Source organism: Myotis nattereri (assembly GCF_964212035.1).
Source record: "Myotis nattereri genome assembly, chromosome: 15".
NCBI lineage: Eukaryota > Metazoa > Chordata > Mammalia > Chiroptera > Vespertilionidae > Myotis > Myotis nattereri.
Genome location: NC_138090.1, coordinates 17220620 through 17241840, shown reverse-complemented (window position 1 = coordinate 17241840; position 21221 = coordinate 17220620). Strand labels below are relative to the sequence as shown.

At 45.5% G+C, this 21221-nt stretch overlaps 1 protein-coding gene and 1 pseudogene across 4 annotated transcripts; both read right to left on the bottom strand.

Annotated features, from left to right (window-relative positions):
- Positions 1-2074: 2074 nt before the first annotated feature.
- On the bottom strand, positions 2075-10100 carry ZNF19 (zinc finger protein 19). 3 transcript variants are annotated; one of them, XM_081108703.1, is made up of 5 exons: positions 10071-10100; positions 7863-7927; positions 5157-5283; positions 4834-4947; positions 2075-3544 (listed from the first exon to the last, which is right to left on the bottom strand). In XM_081108703.1, the coding sequence occupies exons 2-5, from the start codon at positions 7893-7895 to the stop codon at positions 2442-2444; spliced, it is 1377 nt and encodes a 458-aa protein (XP_080964829.1). In that variant the 5' UTR covers positions 7896-7927; positions 10071-10100; the 3' UTR covers positions 2075-2441. The 3 variants fall into 3 exon arrangements, with proteins under 3 accessions (XP_080964829.1, XP_080964830.1, XP_080964831.1); XM_081108704.1 differs by lacking the exon at positions 10071-10100 and adding an exon at positions 8975-9351; XM_081108705.1 differs by lacking the exons at positions 7863-7927; positions 10071-10100 and adding an exon at positions 7028-7286.
- An 8370-nt stretch (positions 10101-18470) lies between these two features.
- On the bottom strand, positions 18471-19629 carry LOC308531418 (glyceraldehyde-3-phosphate dehydrogenase-like; annotated as a pseudogene). Its single transcript has 2 exons — positions 18869-19629; positions 18471-18648 (listed from the first exon to the last, which is right to left on the bottom strand). The product of its transcript is annotated as a glyceraldehyde-3-phosphate dehydrogenase-like (transcript).
- Between the last annotated feature and the right edge of the window lie 1592 nt (positions 19630-21221).

Genomic DNA, 21221 nt, shown 5'->3' with positions numbered 1-21221 from the left:
CTTTCTCCTTCCAGCTCCGATCCCTTCCTTTTCCTGCACTGGAAGGTGGTTGGAGGCCTGCACTCACTTCTCCAGCCTCTTAGCACTCCCATTCTCCCCCTCTCCACTTCAGCCCCACTTGCTGAACATGCTGTTTTAGATACCTACCATGCCTTTCCCTTCCCATTCCCACCTCGGTCTTGACTGTTACTTGGTATCAGCTAAAAATCCCATTTCCCTTGGAAAGCAAGCCTTCCCTGACCACCTAGTAAAAGGGAGGCTGGTCAGTTATGAAGCATTGCAGCGTTCTGTACTTCAGTGCTTAGTACATTTGTGCTTATTTAACGGTGACAGTTTATTTAAACATGTTTCCTCTGATCACTCCAGAGAGCAGGGACTATAGCTGCCTTGTTCAACACCATTATCCTCAGGTAAAGTACAAGGCCTGGCATGAAGGAGGTATGTAGTTTGTTATTGATGTAATCCAAAGGCTCCAGGTCCAACTCCAACTCCAGGGCAGGACCCTTCTTTATTTCTGGCACTGGAGTGAGGATATGTCCTATACCTGGGATCTCTGACCATTGCAAGGAGCCCTTCTCTGCTTTGCCCTGATCCTGTGCAATTTACATGGCTTCTCTCATTCAGATAGGAAAATGGTCCCACAATTGGGCAGTGATTGCTGGGGACTATGTTGCTCTTGGCAATGAAGATTTCCACTTCTTCCTAGGCTCAGAAAACAGAGCTTTAGCTAGGAATAAAGGCTTGTCTAAGGAAGAAATTAGCAGATCAGTGTCACAGAAATGCTGACCCCAAATGGTGGATCGCAAAAAAGTCACCTAATTTTGTAGGTAAGAACATAAGACCTCCTCAGTAATCATGAAGCCCCGATTCCTAAGACAGGCACACACCAGGTTACAGAAGTCCTACAGAAGGCATGCAGAAGCAGAGACCACTGTCTGCCAACCTCCGTTCTTTCCTTTTTATCCGGTAACAGACTCTAGGGCAGCGGTTCTCAACCTGTGGGTCGCGACCCCTTTGGGGGTCAAACGACCCTTTCACAAGGGTCGCCTAAGACCATCGGAAAACACATATATAATTACATATTGTTTTTGTGATTCATCACTATGCTTTCATTATGTTCAATTTGTAACAAGGAAAATACATCCTGCATATCAGATATCTACATTACGATTCATAACAGTAGCAAAATTAGTTATGAAGTAGCCACGAAAATAATTTTATGGTTGGGGGTCACCACAACATGAGGAACTGTATTAAACGGTCGTGGCATTAGGAAGGTTGAGAACCACTACTCTAGATCAAAGGGAAGGATGGGCATGCTATTCAAGACAAACACCCAGCTGGAAAAGCTACAATAGCCTGGCATTTACCAGTCTGGTGCCTAGAATAGTATCCATTCCAAATAAAAACTGAGAAAACAAAATTGAAGTCTTTTGTTTTGATAGCATTTGGTTACATAGTTAAGACTTTTCTTGAGAATGGACTTACTGATAGTTTTGTAGTAAGACTAAACGTCTGTCACAGAGTTTGAGCTGTTAGAACTTCCATCCCCTGGTGCTGTCCTGATGCACCCTGGGCTCCCATGTTCCAATGGGTTTCCTATTCTTCTTACAGTTACCAGGGCTGCTGGGACATAGCTGAAGACTTTCCCATACATCATACACACAAAACATTTCTCCTTCGTTAGTCCTGAAGATTATTAGATTATAACCATTATTAAAAACTAGAGGCCTGGTGTACGAAATTTGTGTACTCCAGGGGGGTCCCTCAGCCCTGCCTGTGCCCTCTCACAGTCTGGGAGTCCTTGGGGGATATCCAACTGTCACGGCTTGCCACCACCACTGTGCTTGCCAGCCCTGAGCCCTGCTTCTGGCTGAATGGCGCTCCCCTGTGGGAGCACACTGACCACCAGGGGGCAGCTCCTGCGTTGAGCATCTCCTCCCTGGTGGTCAGTGTGCATCACAGCGACTGGTCGTTCCACCGTTTGGTCAATTTGCATGTTAGCCTTTTATTATATAGGATAATTGTTAGACTGTTAAGGCACCATTCCAAGGAAAGAAAACTTAACTCAAACTTGCTTGAGAAAAACAAAACTGAATTTATTGGTTACTGGAATTCAAAAGCCCAGATGCATTTCTAGCTTCAGACATAGTTTAATGTAGTTGTTCAAATGGAATTGTCAAGGCTGATTACTCTCCAACACTTTTTTTTTTCTGCTGTATTGACTCTATTCTCAGCTTCCACAATAATCCAGGAATTCCTCTCAGCTTTAAGACTAAGGAAAAAGAACAGTATTTCTTCCTGTTAAGTCTGGCCACATCCTGGAACTCTAATTGGACCATCTTGGGTCACCTACTGACCAACAACGATGGCTAAGGCAGGTCTGTGTCACACATTCTACTCTTGAGTAGAAGATGGAGTCCCAAAGGGAAGTGAATATACTACCAGTCAAAGGGGGTAAAAAACTCTGGGAGGCCAAAACGACAAATGTCCAGCACAGGTTTCTCTCCGGGGTGGACATGCTCAAGGTCACCTAGCTGGGGAGAAGTCCTAAAGGTCTTTTCATACTTGACACACCCATTGGGTTTCTTTCCAGTATGGACTCTTTGATGCTGAAGAAGACTTCTTTTGCTAGTGTAGACTTTACCACACTCATCACATACATAGGAAGACCCTTGAACATGGGTCTTCAGATGCCTTTTTAGTTGTTCCTGAGCACTGAAGGCTTTTCCACAAGCTACACAGTCAAAGGGTTTCTTATCGCTGTGGACTCTCTGGTGTCGAGTTAATTTTTTATGCAAATTGAAGGCTTGCCCACATATTTTACAAGAATAAGGCTTTTCCCCTGTGTGAATACGCTGATGTTGGATAAGATAGGAAGTCCTTCCGAAGCTTTTGCCACATTCATTACATTCATAGGGTTTCTCTCCACTGTGAATTTTCTGATGCCGAAGTAGTGGTGAGTTACCAACAAAAGCTTTCCCACACTCATTACACGCATAAGGTTTCTCTCCAGTGTGGATTCTCTGATGTATAACAAACTCAGAGCTACTGGTGAAGCCTTTCCCACACTCCTGGCAGTGATAGGGTCGGTCCCCACTGTGGATTCTCTGATGCCTCATCAGGTTTGCATTATCATTGAAGGCTCTCCCACACTCCTCACACTGATAGGGCTTCTCTCCAGTGTGGATCCTCTGATGCCGAATCAATGAGGAATTGCCATTGAAGGCTTTTCCACACTCACTACACTCAAAGGGTTTCTCCCCAGTGTGGATTCTCTGGTGTCTAACATAGTGAGAAAAATAGCTGAAACACTTCCCACATTCCTCACACCGGAAGGCTTTCCCGTCACAGTGGATTCTGGGAACCTTTCCTCTACCATGCTTCCTTGTGGAGATTTCCTGGTGCTTCTCCAGTTTACATGTTCCTAGGACGTTGCTTCTCTGAGGAGCCATCTTCTGCAGACCACAAGACAACAGCACGGCTCTGTTTTCAGAAATTCCCTGTCCTCCTGTGGACTCGCTGCCAATGTTGGTCTCGGGATCTGACATAAACAGAAAGCACAGTGCCACCTGAGAATGATACTAGAAACAAAAGAGCATCAAATAACAGAGCTTTTAGAGATGACTAGTTCAACCTCCACATCGGCTGCTAGCAATAACAGTGCCAAATATCACACGGGCAGAGAACTGTCGAGGTGGAATAGGGTGTCAACGTACACACGACACGTCGGACTGCTTCCTAAGCTTTTCCAGACTCTGTATTCGAATGGCTTGTCCCTCGTATGTTCTAGTATCTTTTGACCTCAGGCACTTATAGGCCTACAAAATACCAAAGAAGGTGCAGGCTCAGAGATTAAGTAGTGACACTGAGGCCGGTAAAATCAGTCACTGCTACTGCTGCCGGTTCTGTTTTGCCTGCTCTCCCATATCCTATTCCTGAGCTGTAAATGCAGGATGGAGCCCTCCGGCCCACCACAAAGCCTGCATCTGGATGTTCCACACAATGCTGGGAGGGTGAGACAGACCAACTACAGCACCACACCTTCGGCTGAGGAAGGGGGTCGGGATGCACTGCACACCCTGTGCCAGCCCCGATGCTAGGAAGCCTTGCTTGGGTTCTGAGTCCTTTGCACTACTTACTAGAAAGGACAGAGGAATACTTGCAGGTGGGCTCCAGAAAAAACCCCGTTTTAAAATATGCTCCCCAGGTGATTCGCCTGCACATTATGCTGCAAAGTCCTTCACACTGATTTACTGAGCCCTTTATTCCCTTCCTCGGGCCAGTCTACCTTCTTCTTCTCCACATGCTATCCACGTAACCGGTCAAATTCAGAACAAATGGCTCTACCCCTGAAGACCATTACTTGAGCTTCTAAACGGTAATTCCTCTAAGCTTTCCTGCTGAGCTCCCACAGCCCACTGCCTATATACACATTTTTAAAAAGCTTTTACATCGGTCTCCACAACTTGTATCCTCTAGAGCAGCGGTATCCGCGGACCACTGGTGGTCGTGAGGTCCGAAAGGTTGGCGACTGCTGCTCTAGAGAGTCTTAAACAAAACCTGGCACACTCAAGTACCGAAAAACTGCTCCTACGTAAATCCATCCTGTCCAAAGAAGGGCCACTGAGGTAGGCAACAAGGGATTCAAGAATTGCATAAGAGATGCATGAAGAAATAGTTATCTTGGTAAGAGTTAAAACTGGTGGGAAAGGTTTCATATTTTACCTATTAGGAAAGATCACCTATTTAAATCCTTGCGAGCATGGTTCATTTTAAAGTATACGCTCTGTAAAGCCCCACAGCTGCCCATTTTAAACTGGCCTCGTTTACCTTGACAGACGTGTGTCCTCCTCTCTGCAGGTGGGTCATCCTGTGCCTCCAGGCCCCAAGGCAAGTCCCTTCCCTCCAGAAGTGAGATGAGGGCAGAGTTGGGAACTCTGTATCCTGAAAAGGGGAGAGAAATGGCACCTTTCAGCCCTGGGTCTGCTATGTCAAAAGAAGGAAAACTGCCCAGCCGTGTGGCTCAGTGGTTGAACCATGCAGTGGGGATACCAGAGACAACCCCTCCTTCTCCACGCCATACCCCCAGCCCATAAGGAAAAAGAAGGAAGCAGGAAAGCATAGATCTGAGTCCCAGGAGGAAGTAGCCTTACCCAGGGATGTCAAGTTCCCGTAATTCTCCAGCATCACACTTCTGTACAGGGCCCTCTGTGCAGAAGAGAGGCCAGCCCATTCTGCCTGGGTAAAGTGCACAGCCACGTCCTCGAAGGTCACCACCTCCTGAAACAAGAGGTTCCTGCTATCCCAGAACCAATCCTCTGCCTCAGAGCCAGAGTGTGGGACCCAGGGGACAGTATGAGGGAGGAGTCCTATTAGAGATGGCTAATGAGAAAAGGTGAAAGAATAGGTGTTAGACCATTAAATGGCTAGTTCTACAACCAACAACCTGGAACTTCTCTATCAGAAGAGCTTCCTTTGGAACATAAAATGTACTGTTACAAAACATGATAAGACATTTCAGAAAGCCTGGAGAGTCTCCCATTATTCACCTTCTCAGAGCAAAATCTCTGACTTTGTAAATACTGTCCGTCTTTCACTGTTACACCTACAGGAGGGCCATTAGCTTCAGAATGTCCAGACACTCACTCCAGGTGGCATCTCAGGACTACCTGTTCCCCTTTCACTGCCCCAGTGCTCACTGCGCCCCAAACCTCAAGCCCACACAAGAACAGAGTCATGGTTTGCCATGACGAGCCCTTTGCGTCCAGCCCCATCTGTTGTTTGATTGCTGTGCTGTCTGTGCTCAAGATCACCCAGCAGAGGGAGCCGTGCTGCCTGGGCAGCCTAGCATTCTGCTCCCTGATGTGTCTTCCTAGGAGAATATGCTTCTGGAATCAAACTGCTGCTGGGTAGAGCTTTTAGCCTCGTGTCTTTATAGCCCCAACACAATCTGCAATAGCTCTTGCCAACCAAGCCTCCGGGTTTTTTCAGTAGCCATCCTTGCCCCTTGCAGCTGGCCCCAAGTCTACCTTCCCAGAAAGCTCCAGCATCTGGTTAGGCCCTTTATTCACACCTTAGACTTTAGTATTAAATGTGGTTACCTGAACATGTGGTGAATATCCTCCCACTTTCTAACACCTTGACTGATGTGCAGATCTGCCCCTTCCACTAGTCCCCATGCCTCACACTCTCTCCTGACCCACCTGCTAACACTAATCATCTGCCCCCCTAAACTGGTTCCCTCTCTAATTCACATAAACTAATTCACACGTAAGTGACAATTTTCTTTCCCTAAGATTCATCCTAAACTAACTTGCCCCCATCACTGCTCACTTCTGACAGTTGGTAATCAAATTCTACCCATTTTATTACCAAAATATTTCTGGAACCGACTCTTCACTATTGTACAATCCGTACAACAGTTCAACAGATGGGGACCTTCAACAGCTCCAATTCCAGCTGTCCCACACTGAATCCATCCTCTGCCAGCACATACAATGATCTACTTTAAATGACAACCTGACCCACTCAACTGAATGATTTAATAAGTCACCACTAACTACAATAGTGGTTCTCAAAGTGTGGTCCCCAGGGCAGCAGCACCTGGTAGCTTACTGGAAAGGCACACTGGCAGGCCCCATCCGAGAGCAAATGTTCCATCAATGGACCCTCCAGGTGACCGTGATGCACACTACATCTGAGAAACCTGGACTAGAAGATAAAGTCCAAGCTCAGGAAACTGAGATGTATCAGGTGACCAGTGGACAGTGAGGGGGAGGCACAAGACTGTACACAGAGAAACTAGCTGGGAAGGTCCTCAAACAAAATCCCAGAGAAGAACAAACCTTGAAGGAAGGCAGTATAAAATGTGGGACAAGTGGAAGGGGTAGCAGGCAGAAGCAACTGGACCTGGTGACTCTCTGGAAGCGGTACCCAGGAAGAAGGGTCAATAAGCAAGCAGCAATCGAAACAGTGAGTGGTCAGGACTTGGAGATGGTGGCACCAGTGACTCGCCAGTACTTACGGAACATCAGAAGCGGGGTGAGCTACAAGGAAGACAAGGCGTATCAGTGAAACAGTCAGGCAGAGGCACCTGCCAGATGTCAGAAATCCAGGACTGGCACTTGGGATATGGTTCATGCTAAGTTATTGGGTAAATAAGTCCCGAGAAAGACATGGTAAGTAAAGCAGTACCCAGCAACTCATCAGTCTCAGAGTGAAATACAAGTCAAAACAAAAACTTCCTTGCCCCACAAATGTAAGGTCCTGAATGTTCACGTTACAAATGAAGTCAATTAAGATGCAAAGAGGTTAAGTGACTGGTCAAGCCACTGAGGCCTGATGGGATTCCTAACTTCAGGTGCCCTGTCCTAGTGCACAGCTTTCCTGTCAGAGCCCACAGCCTTGCCTTAGCCAGTACTGACCTCAAGGAGGATATATTACCCTTGATTCTGAAGCCCTAACTTCTCTCGTTAGGAGGATAAATGATATAAGCTCCTTCATTCTTGTCTTCTTCCTGCCACCTTTCTGTCACCACTTCCCAAGAACCTTGCAACCAGATACCTACACCACTAGCCCGAGTCCCTCATTCTCACAGATCCCTCTAAACCTGGGGACCCTCCAGTGTGGAACAGGCTACAATTCCACTTGCCAGGACACTCTCTCCAACCATTGCTTGGTGGGCTTCTAGCTGCTCAGCCCTTCACCATCATTGGCTTTTCCCCCAGCGTCCAGTTGGAGAGAATCAACGGGGGATCTTCCTACTGCTTTGGCTCCAAGAATTTTGCCAGAATCATCCCTCTCATCATTTCCTTCAAATCACGTCTCTCGAAGGTCGACCTGAGGAATTAACAGCTCACCTGGTACCAGGCTTTCAGGGGCATGGCTGCCATCACCTGGGCTCCTTCTCAGTGAAGGGCAGGGGCTGAGGGAAGAAGCAAAGAGAACCAAAGTAAGCCTTGCCCAAAGGCTCTCCTCTATAACACCAACAAACCTGCCAATAACCGCAGCAATCATTTACTAAACGCCCACTGAGTAGATGGTATATAAATATTTCGGATGCCCTTGGGCATCAAAACCTATACTCCCCAACATCAAGCAATGCTCTGTCCTAGGTAGGACATGAATACAGGGGGAACTTGAGTACACAAAGAGCAAAAAAACTAGCATCAACTCCTAACAAGAGGAAACTCAGACCTTCATTTTAAAAACTATTTTACTGGGAAACATAAAAGGTTAAAGGAAATAGAAACAAATACCATGCTTTTTGGGTGAAATATAGGCACCCTCTCACTCAATAGCCACAATAATCTTCTGAACCTTTTCTTTTTCCCAAAGGAGAAAACAAGGCTAAGTGACTAATTTTCTCTACCAAGGTCACTCGGTCAGTGGATGGATGAGCTGGAGGCAGAACTCCGATCTGCCAATTCCAAAAGTCATGCTTTTAATAACTACATTCAGTTGCTTCCAATCTAATCCCAATAGGATTTCTGTTAGAACCTGGTAACATGATTCTAAGGTAAATATGGGAAATAAATGAGTAGCCAAGAAATTCAGAATCAGAGTCTGAGTAAGTCTTCCTTTTCTTGGGTCTCAAGGCAGGCATCTTTTTTGTTCATCGTCCCATTCAAAGGACCTTGAAAGGCCAACTTAACATTCCAAAATGTAATAGTTGTTACTTTAATTATATCCCCTACGAACATTGTGTATTCTTGTTAAGTAGTAATATTCTACCAAAAGGCCAGCACCTTCCTTAAGAAAACTCATTGCAAGGTATAATTTCCTGCTAAGCTCATCTGTACCACCCTTATTCCTGGTCTAGCCATTCTAGCCTTCTTTCAGTTTCTTCTGCGATGCTAATTCAGGACCTCTCTATCTGTATGAGACCTTAGCAGCCGTGGGCAAACTACAGTGGGCCAGATCCGGCCCGTTTGAAATGAATTAAACTAAAAAAAAAAAAAAAAGACCGTACCCTTTTATGTAATGATGTTTACTTTGAATTTATATTAGTTCACACAAACACTCCATCCATGCTTTTGTTCCGGCCCTCCGGTCCAGTTTAAGAACCCACTGTGGCCCTCGAGTCACAAAGTTTGCCCACCCCTGCCTTAGAGCCTTTGTAACGGATTCTGTCCACCTGCCATACTCCCCAGCAGCCGGATCCCCTCTTCAGCTAGGTAATGCCGACTCAGCCTCCAGGTCACCCTCTCCAGACCAGGCAGGTCCCCTGTTACACACTCCACTAGCACTGCATTCCCTCCCCTGTGTACTATGTCGCCCATGTTTGAGATGACACACTGATGTGTGCTTTCTTCGTTCAACAAACATCTACTGCATACATTCCAGCCCAAGTGTGAGATAGTGGCGAGAGAAAAAAAGGTGATCCCTTTCCTCCCTGGGCTTGGTCTAGGGCTAAAGGACACACACATATCAATCCAAGATTATCATAAATAACTTTAAGATCACATTTGTGACTAGTGCCCCGGAGAATCTATTCTAAATGATAAGACTGAGCAGGAATTGGCTTGATTAAAAGGAAAATCTTTACAAAAGTGACAGCAAGTGCGAAAGCTCGTCCTAGAAGTGAAAGTCTGCAGCTGAGCCAGGGGGAGTGCGCTGCAACACGAGGAAAAGAGCGCAAGGGACCAAGCCCCGCAGGCCTCGCGCACGTTGCGGACTTGGTCTTCACCTAAAAGCAACCGGCTGCAGCGACGCGGTTAGGACCAGAGGGGTGAGGTGATCAGAGGTGACTAATATCTAACTTCCCATTCAACTGAGAGCTCCCTGCGGCCGGGACCCACACCCGTCTCATTCCTAGCTGCATCCCGGGAACCTCGAACAGCGACTGGACTCTGTGGCTGTGCCGGGCACGCAGCGCGTCTCCTTCCATCCACAGCCTCCATTCCCCCAAAGCGGCTGGGAGCGAGGGCACCCGGGGCGAGCGGGCCTGGCTCGCAGGCCGCCTCCGACTCCTTCCGCCGCGGCAGCAGGGGCAAAGGCGACTGCCTCCTCTAAGGTGAAAGGAGCGCTCCTAGCAGGGACTCCCAGGTGACAAACCCAACACTCACCTCCGATAAGGCGCCGAGGCCGGCGTGACCGGAAGTGCGTCACCCGAGCGCGCCGCCCAGGCCGCACGTGCTTCCTCTCTAGGATGCCGGAGCGCGCAGCTCGGTGGTTCTCTGGCGCCGCTCCCAGCGCGGGGCTTCTTAAGCTGGGACCCTCAGGGACCTTGAGTAGGTGAGCAAGTTTATGGTCCTTTTCGCTCATCTCTAACCGAAACAGCATTTCCTTCAATTGCGTGTTGGCAACAAACCACGGTAGTATCAGTAGTACCTGTGATTTTTGTCAGAAAATCAGGTATTTTCATCGCATTACAGTTAATGTAGATGCAGTATCTCAAAATACGGGTCATTCTTATCAAGGTTATTCTTATCAATAATTTGCCGACATAAGAAATGTCCAAATCTGTAAGAATTTCTATGAGTTTACTTGAGCAAACCAACAATAGGACAGTTTGCCGGGAAGCAAAATCTCAACGGATTGAGAAATGGCAGTTTTGCACCTTATTTTATACACTAGAATCAAAGGAGAAGACGGGGGGGGGGGGGGGGGGGCCCGCAGGGTATATGAAATCCATTGGTAGATTAGGGAGACAGGAGAAAGCCAAGCGGGGAAATCTGAGATTGAATAAAAAGCACACCAAAAGGTTGCAGGTCAGGGCATATACAGGAGGCAACTGATGCAGGTTTTGCCCTTTCGCCCTTTCTCTCTCTCTCTCTCAATCTCTCAATCAATCAATACTGTAAACATATCCTTGGGTGAGGGTTAAAAAAAAAAGTTTTAAAAAATAACAAGCGAAATGCAAAAATATCTAATACATGGATACTATGTTGTTCTCCCCAAATTGATCTATATATTGAAAGCAATCCAATCAAATCCCAGCAAGACCTTTTGTAGAAATCAACAAGCTGATTGTATATCAATCATACAATGAAGCTGAAAAAAAAAAAAAAAAAAACTACCCCAAAACAGCAGTGGAAAAAGGAGGGCTATATTGTGTGATGGTCAGAACATGGGCTCTGAAGCCAGGCCGCCTGGGTTTGAATCTTTGATAAATAAGCATCACAAAATGTACTGGTTATTAGTATTCATTAAAGAACCGCTATGGAAAATTAAAGACTAATATCTTGTTGAGGAAGCAACAACTGGAACTAAAGACACTTGATTCAAGCAACTTCCACTGATTCTTTATCTGAATCACTTTGGTGTCTGCAGAATCATAAGTCCATTATTAAAATTCAGCCCCCAGAGGCCTCCAGAGAGATGCAAGCACGGGTCCCAGAGAGACCTGGAGGTGGGAACCACGGCACAGGGAACTCTTTATCCGAAGCACAGAGCATGGAGGCTGGCACCCTCCTCTCCTTCTAACTTGGCCCCAAGCAGTACTGGGCACAGGAATATAGAATGAATTATAACCAAGAGAAAATCAACGTTTAGGGAGTTTTAATAAGGCCACAGCGATCATAGCCCAGCATGGGTGGAATGAGGATGAACAATCTTCTAACACTTGAACAGCCTGACCCTGTGGTGAGTAATAAACAGCACTCCTGAGGGTCAGCTACTCTTGCACAGCACAATGGTGACATCTAGTGTTAGCAAGATCCATTTCAGCACTGCAATTTACCTGAACTTTAGAGAAACAGGGTCTTGGTGTCTTAATTCCTCTCAGGATTCTCTCTGAAGGGCCAATTTTTTTTTTTCAATTTGTAATTTATTAACAATTGCTCTTTTATTTTTCACATTTTTGAAATAATGGATATACATAAACTGGACATTTTAATTTTTTTCACTGAAACATAGTTGACATATAGCATTGTGTAAATTTAAGGTGTACATGTTAATTTGATGCATTTATATATTATAATATGACTGCTATTGTGACAATAATTAACACCTCTACCACATTACACAATTATCATTTTTTTAGTGTTGGAATAATTAAGTTCTAGTCTCTTGGCAAGTTTAAGGATTGTAATACAATATTGTTTTCTACAATCACTATGCTATGCATATAGATCTCTAGGATTTATTTACTATTGGTTGCAAGTTTGTACCCTTAAACAACATCTGTCTTTTCCCCCCACCTGGAGTGGACATTTTTAAGAGTGTAAGATTTGGTGAGTTTTAACCAGCAGAGAACAAAATAGACAAAAATCTGTCTTCATAGAGCTTGCATTCTTAGTGGCCAAAATTATGTCACATGGCTACTCCCACCAGCAGAGAAATCTGGAAGGCAAGTGTTTAGCTTTCTGGTGTCCTTAGTAGAAAAGAGGATGGAAGGGTGTAGAAAGAGCCAAACTGTAGTTTCTGCCACAATGATACTGGGGAGCAGACTCAAAATGTATAAATGTTTTTGTACACAAGTTAGGGTTAAAACATGTTTCAGAAGTATCGACATGTCTATTCCTTAAACTAGACCTATTTATTATTAATACTAGAGGCTCAGTGCATGAAATTCGTGAACTGGGGGGGGGTGCAGTGGAGAAGGGGTCCCTCAACTCAGCCTGTGCCATCTCGCAGTCTGGGAGCCCTTGGGGATATCCGACTGGCAGGGAGCAGGCCTAAGTCAGCAGTCAGACATCCTTAGCACTGCCATGGAGGCAGGAGAGGCTCCAGCCACCACCACTGCCAGCTGTGAGGCTGGCTTCTGGCTGAGTTGTGCTCCCCCTGTGGGAGTACACTGACCACCAGGGGGAAGCTCCTGTGTTGAGCATCTGCCCCCTGGTGGTCAGTGCATGTCATTCTGCCCTTTGGTCAATTTGCATATTAGCCTTTTATTATATAGGATTAATTTATTAACATATTGTTTATAACTTAGATGTCTTATTTGGTGGCATGTAAAGAGATCCCCCAGCACAAGACCCTGGCCCACAGGGCATCTCCAGTCAATATTATCTTGGCATCAAGAAGGTACACCCTGTGGGTCCTCAAGTACTGCTTACCAAGCATGTTAAACTCCACCGGCCTCGAGTTTGACATGCTTGGTTAGCCCATTCATTAGTTTGGGTCTCTTTCATTGGCTGGCTGTAAAGGTTCTCTGTGTTTCTAGCTCAGCTGGCTTTGCTAGCTTCTCGAGATGTTAGAGCCTCTTTGTTTTCCAAAGTCCCCTTGATAGGAAAAAATAGTCTTACTAGATAAGATGAGCGGAACTGCTCGTCTGGCCCAGAATAGATCCATTCATGCTGAGTCAGTAGCAAATCACAGTTTACAGAAACCTCTCTAAAATTCCCGGGGCTTTCCATCAGGATACACTTCCCAGAGGAAACTCCATCCGAGCACTGACTCTCAAACTCGACTGCACGTCGGAATCACCTGGGAAGATTTTTTAAAAATATGATGCCTGGATCCTGGCCCCTACAGCAGTGATTCTCACTTGGGCGATTTGCTCCTCCCACCAGGTAACACTTGGCCATGTCTTTTGGTCATTACAATTCGGAGAGGGTTCAACTGGCATCTAGTGTGTAGGGCCCAGGGATGGTGCTAAAATCCCACAATGCAGAGGAAAGCCCCCTATGGCAAAGGATTGTCTAGTCTCAAAGGTCAGTAGGGCCATGGTTGAGAAACCCTGTTAAAGATTCAACTCTTGCCGAAACCGGTTTGGCTCAGTGGATAGAGCGTTGGCCTGCGGACTGAAAGGTCCCAGGTTCGATTCCGGTCAAGGGCATGTACCTGGGTTGCGGGCATATCCCCAGTAGGAGATGTGCAGGAGGCAGCTGATCGATGTTTCTCTCTCATCGATGTTTCTGGCTCTCTATCTCTCTCCCTTCCTCTCTGTAAAAAATCAATAAAATATATTTAAAAAAAAAGATTCAACTCTCTAAAGGTTCAGCCTCAGCATCGGATTTTTATTTATCTCTATTTTTAATATGTTTTTATTGATTTTAGAGAGAGAGGAAGAAAGGAGAGAGGAGAGTGAGAGAGAAACATCATTGTGAGAGAGAAACACCAATCGGTTGCCTCCCGCACACCCCCAGACTGGGGATTGAGCCCGAAACCTGGGCACATGCCTTGGCCGGGAATCGGTTTGTCTGCCTGCCGCAAGGAAAAACGAAACTAATGAGACAGGTGCTGGTGCAAAATGAAAGGTCAATTCAGGTGCCACAGACCTGAGAGAATGGTGGACTCCTGTCTCAAAGACCATCCCCCTTCCTGCTCAAGCCTGTGGTTCTTTTTAAAAAACTTTTTTATTGATCGATTTTAGAGAGAGAGGAAGGGAGAGAAACATCAATTTGTTGTTCCATTTATTTATGCATTCATTGGTGTATCTGGACAGTGCTCTAATTAACAGAGCTACTCGGTCAGGGATAGGGAGGGGAGGGCTTTTTTTCTATACAATTATCTTGTCAGCTTTTGGGGGGCCCTTGAGCCCTGTCCATTCATCTTTCTAGCTTTTGGCCGCTAAGTGTAAGAACGAACATACACACACACACACACACACACACACACACACACACACTATCTTGGTCAATAGAGGAGACTCCCCAGAGCTCCCTGACTGTCTCTGGTAGTGGGGTGGGGGATGCCAACAGCCCTCAGCCCTTCTCCAGAAGCTGGACATCGAACCCACACATCTGGAGGAGCCTTTTGGAGTCCACAGGGCACCCCTAGATCTAGGTGTGGCCACATCCTCTGCCCAGCCCCTGTGCCTGGCTTGCCCCTCCAAAGTTGCCAGCCAGGCCTACACTCCAACTGACAGCTTAAGGTAACACTAGGAGTTGCACGTGGGAGAAGCATCTCCTTTGCAAGTGAACCCCTGCTGCTACTCTGTAGAGGTCAGGTTCTTCTTTGGGGGGACCCCCAGGAAGGGCCGCCACAGTTGCACAACTGCAGGGGGCACTGTTCATATAGAACACAATGTGAATGCTAGTTCCTGGTCCATGGCCCCCAAAGTAAATGTCTACATTCACCAGATTGACTAGACTTTAAATCACACCCTTGGAAATGTTTTTGCCAAATGAATATATCCAACTAGCTCTAAAAGTATATTTATTCTGATATAGTTATTTATATTGTCCCAGATAATGCTAAGGAGAATATGTTTTATATTATACATACAACATATGTATATGTGTGTTTATATATATAAAATTTTTATGAAAATGGTATCATACATACCAACCTGCAGCTGTCTTTTTTCATTTAATTTTCTGTATTGCCCACTTCACAGGTCCAGACATGTCGCTGTCATTCCATTTAGCAACTGCGGAGTGTTACACTGCACGGCACTGGTGGACTTCAAGAACAGCTGCTTACTGAATACGGGTGGAGTGAACACAGGCATTTCTGGAACACGACACACTGAAATCACAAAATGGATGAGAATCTACAAGGATAAGAGCATGAGAAAGATGAAAACAGATGAGAGATGTCAATACAGTTTGGGATAGAGATGGTAACCAGGGAAAACTGGAAGCCTTGCATGGGACTGGAGTAGGGAGGAGGGTGGTTAGGACTCATGTCTAATACCAGGAAGTAAGTGGACTCACTTTGGGGGGGCCTCCAGGAAAGGCTCAGGAACTAGGCATCAGATACAGTACTTTGCAAGGCGGAGACAGCCGAAGGGGGAGATATAAGGAGCAATTAGACTTGCAGATCCCATCCCCACAAGCATAGCCCAGAGACTTCTCCCAAGCCCTGTAACACAGGAGGTTTATTCTCTGGAAGAAAATAGCAAAGGGCCAGATTAAAGCAGAGGATTTACGTATAGTAAAACAAGAAGATGAATGAAAGTCTGCATACTGAACAGAGAAGCACCACAGTGCCTCACCACTGCCCAGCCCTATTCTCCCACCTGGCTCTCAAACACTATCAACCAGGCTTTATACACTCTGCATGGAAGCCTGGAAGACCCTTCTTGAGAGGCAACAAATAACCCCAGGTTAACCTACAGACATCTGGGTTAGAGATCTATCAATTAAAATCCAACAGTCTTATTTTTTAAAATATATTTTTATTGATTTCAGAGAGGAAGAGAGAGAAACATCAATGGTGGCGGAGAATCATCGATCTGCTGCCTCCTGCACACCCCACACTGGGCATTGAGCCCACAACCCGGGCACGTGCCCTGACCAGGAATCGAACCGAGACCTCCTGGTTCATGGGTGGATGCTCAACCACTAAACCATGCCGGCCAGTCGCCAACAGTCTTCTTTACTACAAAGGACTGGGTGTGAATCTAAGGTCTCAAGTGTGGCCATGCCTATGGGTAGCTTGAATGTAATATAAATAAAAAGAAGTTGACGATGCTCCAACCAACTCACCCACACCAGCCAGGGCCCCAAGTAGGACTTTTAACTTTTTATATATATATATATATATATATTTTATTGATTTTTTACAGAGAGGAAGGGAGAGAGATAGCTAGAAACATCGATGAGAGAGAAACATCGATCAGGTGCCTCCTGCACATCTCCCACTGGGGATGTGCCCGCAACCCAGGTACATGCCCTTGACCGGAACCGAACCCGGGACCCTTCAGTCCGCAGGCCGACGCTCTATCCACTGAGCCAAACCGGCTTCGGCAAAGGACTTTTAACTTTTTAAAAGGCTTTGTTGTATGAGTCTTGTGTTTCCCTCCTCACTGTCTCACAAAGGCAAGTGTTACTCTTCTGCAACAGCTGTGGGTCATGGAGACCTACGGCAAGACTTGCCAAAGATCTGACAGCAAATCAGTGACCTGGGCCAGAATAGCACCTACACTGACCTCTTTCTCCACATGCATCAGACTGGGAAAATACCAGGAAAACAATGCAAGAGCACGAAGAAATCACCAGCAAATTTAAACACCAGCAAATGAACAGAAAATATAAAGTTTATCCAGTATATATAGTATATACAACATCGAGTATATCTAAGTTTTCAGTATGTCCAGATTTTTTTTAAATGATTTTCTTTTTAAAAAATATTTTTTATTGATTTCAAAGAGAGGAAAGGAGAGGGAGGGAGAGAGATAGGAACATCAATGATGAGAGCGAATCATTGACTGGCTGTCTTCTGCAGGCCCCCTACTGGGGATCGAGCCCACAACCCAGGCATGTGCCCTGACTGGGAATCGAACTGTGACCTCCTGGTTCATGGGTCAATGCTCACTGCTGAGCCTCTGACCTCCAAAAGTTATATATGACCTAAACTGCTTTCCAAGCATAGTACCCTTACATTTTAGAGCTGGGAAGAAACTTAAATATTATCAGTACATTTATTCTCAAGCTATTTGGTCTCAAAGAGTTTTTGTTTATGTGGGCATGTTTGAATAGGGTTTAGAAGGCTGAATTGAAGTTTTTAAGGTGGAATGGGGGTAAGGTGGAGAGGAGAACATTCTAGAGAAAACAGGTATAGAGGAATGGAGTATGAAAAGACATTCTTCTATCACTAACAGGACATAAAATTTTGGTAAGATATTTACACTTCCTGACTCTAAGTTCAACTCAAATAAGAATAAATAGTGACACCCATGTGGCAAATAAAATTAATGGGTTATGAAACGCCTTTCAAGGAAAATATGACACCTTCACACCCAGAAGGTAAATGCTACCACAACTCAGGTGAGATGTGCTCTTAGAAAAGGCACTTGGAACAGTTTATCCCAATGTTGATTCTGGTTTTGGCTACATGGAGTCTCATTCATTCTTACTCCTGAACTTGACCCCTAGCTATTATTAGTTTTTCACAGAACTGGACCAGCAGGATGTGCGGGGAATAATTCATGGACTCCCAATGGACAATATGCTAAATGACTGTCAGGAAGAGAGGAGCAAACCTATGATCTCAAAATAATTCCTTGGTCATTTGCATCCAGCATAAATCTAGATTTTAATGAGACATGTGATTTAGAAATAAATGGGGATAGTATCTGCATAATAGTTTTTTATATTAAATTATTTAATATGACTATTAAGCATGTTTCTGCAAAAACCTTCCCATGCCATACTGCTAGAATTATGCCATTCCCTTCATCAAAAGTTATAGCATTCCTACTGAGTAAAATATAATTTTAAAATGCCCCTGATCTTATATTCAGATTTCCATATATTTGGCTTCATAATGCCCTGCCATACCCTGCCTTTTGAAAAAAATTTAGATGTAATTGGCACATAACATATTAGTTATTCCCAGCCTTTTTTACTATTTCTCTGCAGAAACCCTCTTCTTTAGCAAAATTAATTTGCTCAGTATCCCCCAAACATGCTATACTATGTGATCAGTGACCTTTTTTGGGAGGGGGTACAGTGAACTTCAGTGATGGTGTATGACAAGGTAGGGCTCCCCAAGTCCCCGCCCCTCCTCAGGGGGTCTGGGAGGGAAACTGGCGGTCAGGAGATTCTCGGTGTGCTCAAGGACCGATCGGAGGCATGGACTCTCCAGCAGCTGAGGGTCTCTTCCTCTTGCTGGGGCTGGTGATCCAGGGGCTCTTACTCCTTGGAGGCCATGCAGACCCTGCTGCTGTAGCCAAATTCACTGGCATACCAGGAAATGAGTTTGACAAGTGGTCCTTGAGGGCAATACCAGCTCCAGCATTGAAGGCGGATCCACTGGGTCCCTGTTAAAGTCGCAGGAGACAACCTGGTCCTCAGTATAGCCCAGAATGCCCTTAAGGCAGCAGTTCTCAACTTGTGGGTTGCGACCCCTTTGGCGGTCGAACAACGCTTTCATAGGGGTCGCCTAAGACCATCCTGCATATTAGATATTTACATTATGGTTCATAACAGTAGCAACATTACAGTTATGAAGTAGCAACGAAAATAATTTTATGGTTGGGTCACAACATGAGGAACTGTATTTAAAGGGCTAGAAGGTTGAGAACCACTGCCTTAAGGGGACCATCTGACACCTGCTTCACTACCTTCTTGATGTCATCGTATTTGGCAGCTTTCTCCAGGTGGCAGATCAGATCCACACTGACACAGTGAGGGTGGGGACAACAAAGGCCATCCCAGTGAGCTTCCCATTCACCTAATCTTGCTCACAGCCTTGGCAGCGCCAGTAGAAGCAGGGATGATGTACTGGGCAGCCCTTCAGCCATCACGCTACATGGCCCATCCACAAACTTCTGGGTGGCAGCGACGGCATGGACTGTGGCCTGAGTCCCTCCACAATGCCAAAGTTGTCGTGAATGACCTTGGCCAGGGAGGCCAAGCAGTTGGTGGTGCAGGAGAGAGTGCTGACAATCTTGAGGGAGTTGTCATACTTGTCACGGTTCACACCCATCACAAACATGGGGGCATCACCGAAGGGGCAGAGATGATGACCCTCTTGGATCCACCCTTCAAGTAAGCCCCAGCCCTCTCTGTGGTAGTGAAGACACAGGTGGACTCCACAACATACTCGGCACCAGCATCACCCCATTTGATGTTGAGATGGACTTTCCATTGAGGACAAGCTTCCTGTCTCAGCCTTGACTGTGCCTTTGAACTTGCCATGAGTAGAATCATACTGGAACATGTACACCATGTGTTTGAGGTCAATGAAGGGGTCACTGATGGTGACAATATCCACTTTGTCAGAGTTAAAAGCAGCCCTGGCGACCAGGCACCCAATATAACCAAATCCATTCACTCTGATCTTCACCATCATGTCTGAGGGTTGCAGCTGGCACGGCTCAGGAAGATGTGGCTAACGAACAGGAGAAGAGGAGAACCAATTGCTGACTTTTATAAAGATGATGTTCTCACGATCCCACCCCATACATGGCTAGGCTACGAGATATATTTTCCTCTGCAGACCTCTCTTTTTATTTTTTATGTTAATATAAATAATATCATTTTTAAAAGCAATTCAAGATTCTTGACTTTATTAGGAAATAACAGTAATAATGGTTTGGTATTGTGTACTGAAGATAATAGTAAGGCTATCTAGACTGAGTCATATCCACTTATTTACATTCTACCCTTTAAAGTGTACTTATAGGATTTAGATTACCTGTGAACTAATCTATGCAGTATTAATAAAATATAAAATAGAGTACCCATGTTTAAGAAATGACCATTGTACTTGAGGAAAAAAAGCACCTTAATCTGTGATGAGAATTTATTTATATTGTAGCTTCACATATCTTGTTGAACCAGGTTTTCTGTGGGTGGGTTCATTTGATTACACTGTGTGGTTAGGAATTTTGCACCTGCTGTGAGCAAAGCATCAAAGTTCCTTCTTAAAGACTGAACAAAGGTTCATTCATTCATTCCTTTCCCAAGCTTTCACTTAGCATCTTCCATGTGCCAGGCACTGTGAAAAAAGGTGGCCCTTCCTAAAAGACTCCCCACCATTAGTGGGAGAGACAGGGCTAAGACTTGTGACAGAGCTATGCCCAAAGGACTCTATTAATTATCTAAAGCTACAGTAATGCTGAGTAACAACCAACCACAGAGCTTCAGTGTTATACAATAACTGTTAATTTCTCAGGTATCTGGGGTGGTTGCCTAGACAGTTCTGCTGATTTTCGTTGGGTGCCTTGGGTTTGGGGGGTGGCTGCACTGATATAGGATAGCCTCATTATGATGATTCAACTCTGCTTTGTGTGTCTCTCACCCTCATGGCAGTGGCTCAGACACAGAGGAAGAGCACGCCTAACCACACAAGGGATTGTTATGCCTCTGCTTAAAAATGTCCTATTGATCAAGGCGAGCTTCATGGCTAAGACCAGAATCAGATGCATGGCACAGGGCATGAGTACAAAAACAGGAGAATTGGGGGGGTCACTGCAATCTATCACAGGCTCTAAATAGTTAGACCTGGGACACCTAACTCATGCTGATTTGAACTGAACCTTGAAAGAGATGGTAGTTAGCTAAATCATAAAGAAGGGGAGGTGCTTTTCTCAGATCAACCCACGAGACCTAATAATTTAGAAGATTGTAAGTACTCCTGCATTTTTGCTTCATACAATGTATATACCCTCCACCTATAAACTTTCCCCCCATTTCCTATCTGGAATTTGGGTGTGAGTCCTAGATATGCAGCAGCCTTCTTATGACCATGAGGCAATAGACAGCAGATTGAAGTTCTACAGAAAGATGGCATCTAACAGCATCCTGAGTCACAGCAACAACTCCCACCGAGCACCTCTAGCCTTCTTGTCATCTGGTCACCATCCAGGAATCCCTGCAAAATCCTCTGCAGAACCACCCTGCCCTTCAGTGTTTCTGGCTCCACCACTACCTTCCTTT

Excerpts from the sequence above, each read along its gene's own strand:
- ZNF19 (XM_081108703.1), bottom strand. The coding sequence starts at position 7,895 with ATGGCAGCCATGCCCCTGAAAGCCTGGTACCAG. Across the intron at positions 5,284-7,862 it reads CCCTGAAAGCCTGGTACCAG|GAGGTGGTGACCTTCGAGGA; the intron begins GTGAGCTGTTAA and ends CTCTTGTTTCAG. Across the intron at positions 4,948-5,156 it reads CGGGAACTTGACATCCCTGG|GATACAGAGTTCCCAACTCT; the intron begins GTAAGGCTACTT and ends TCCCCTTTTCAG.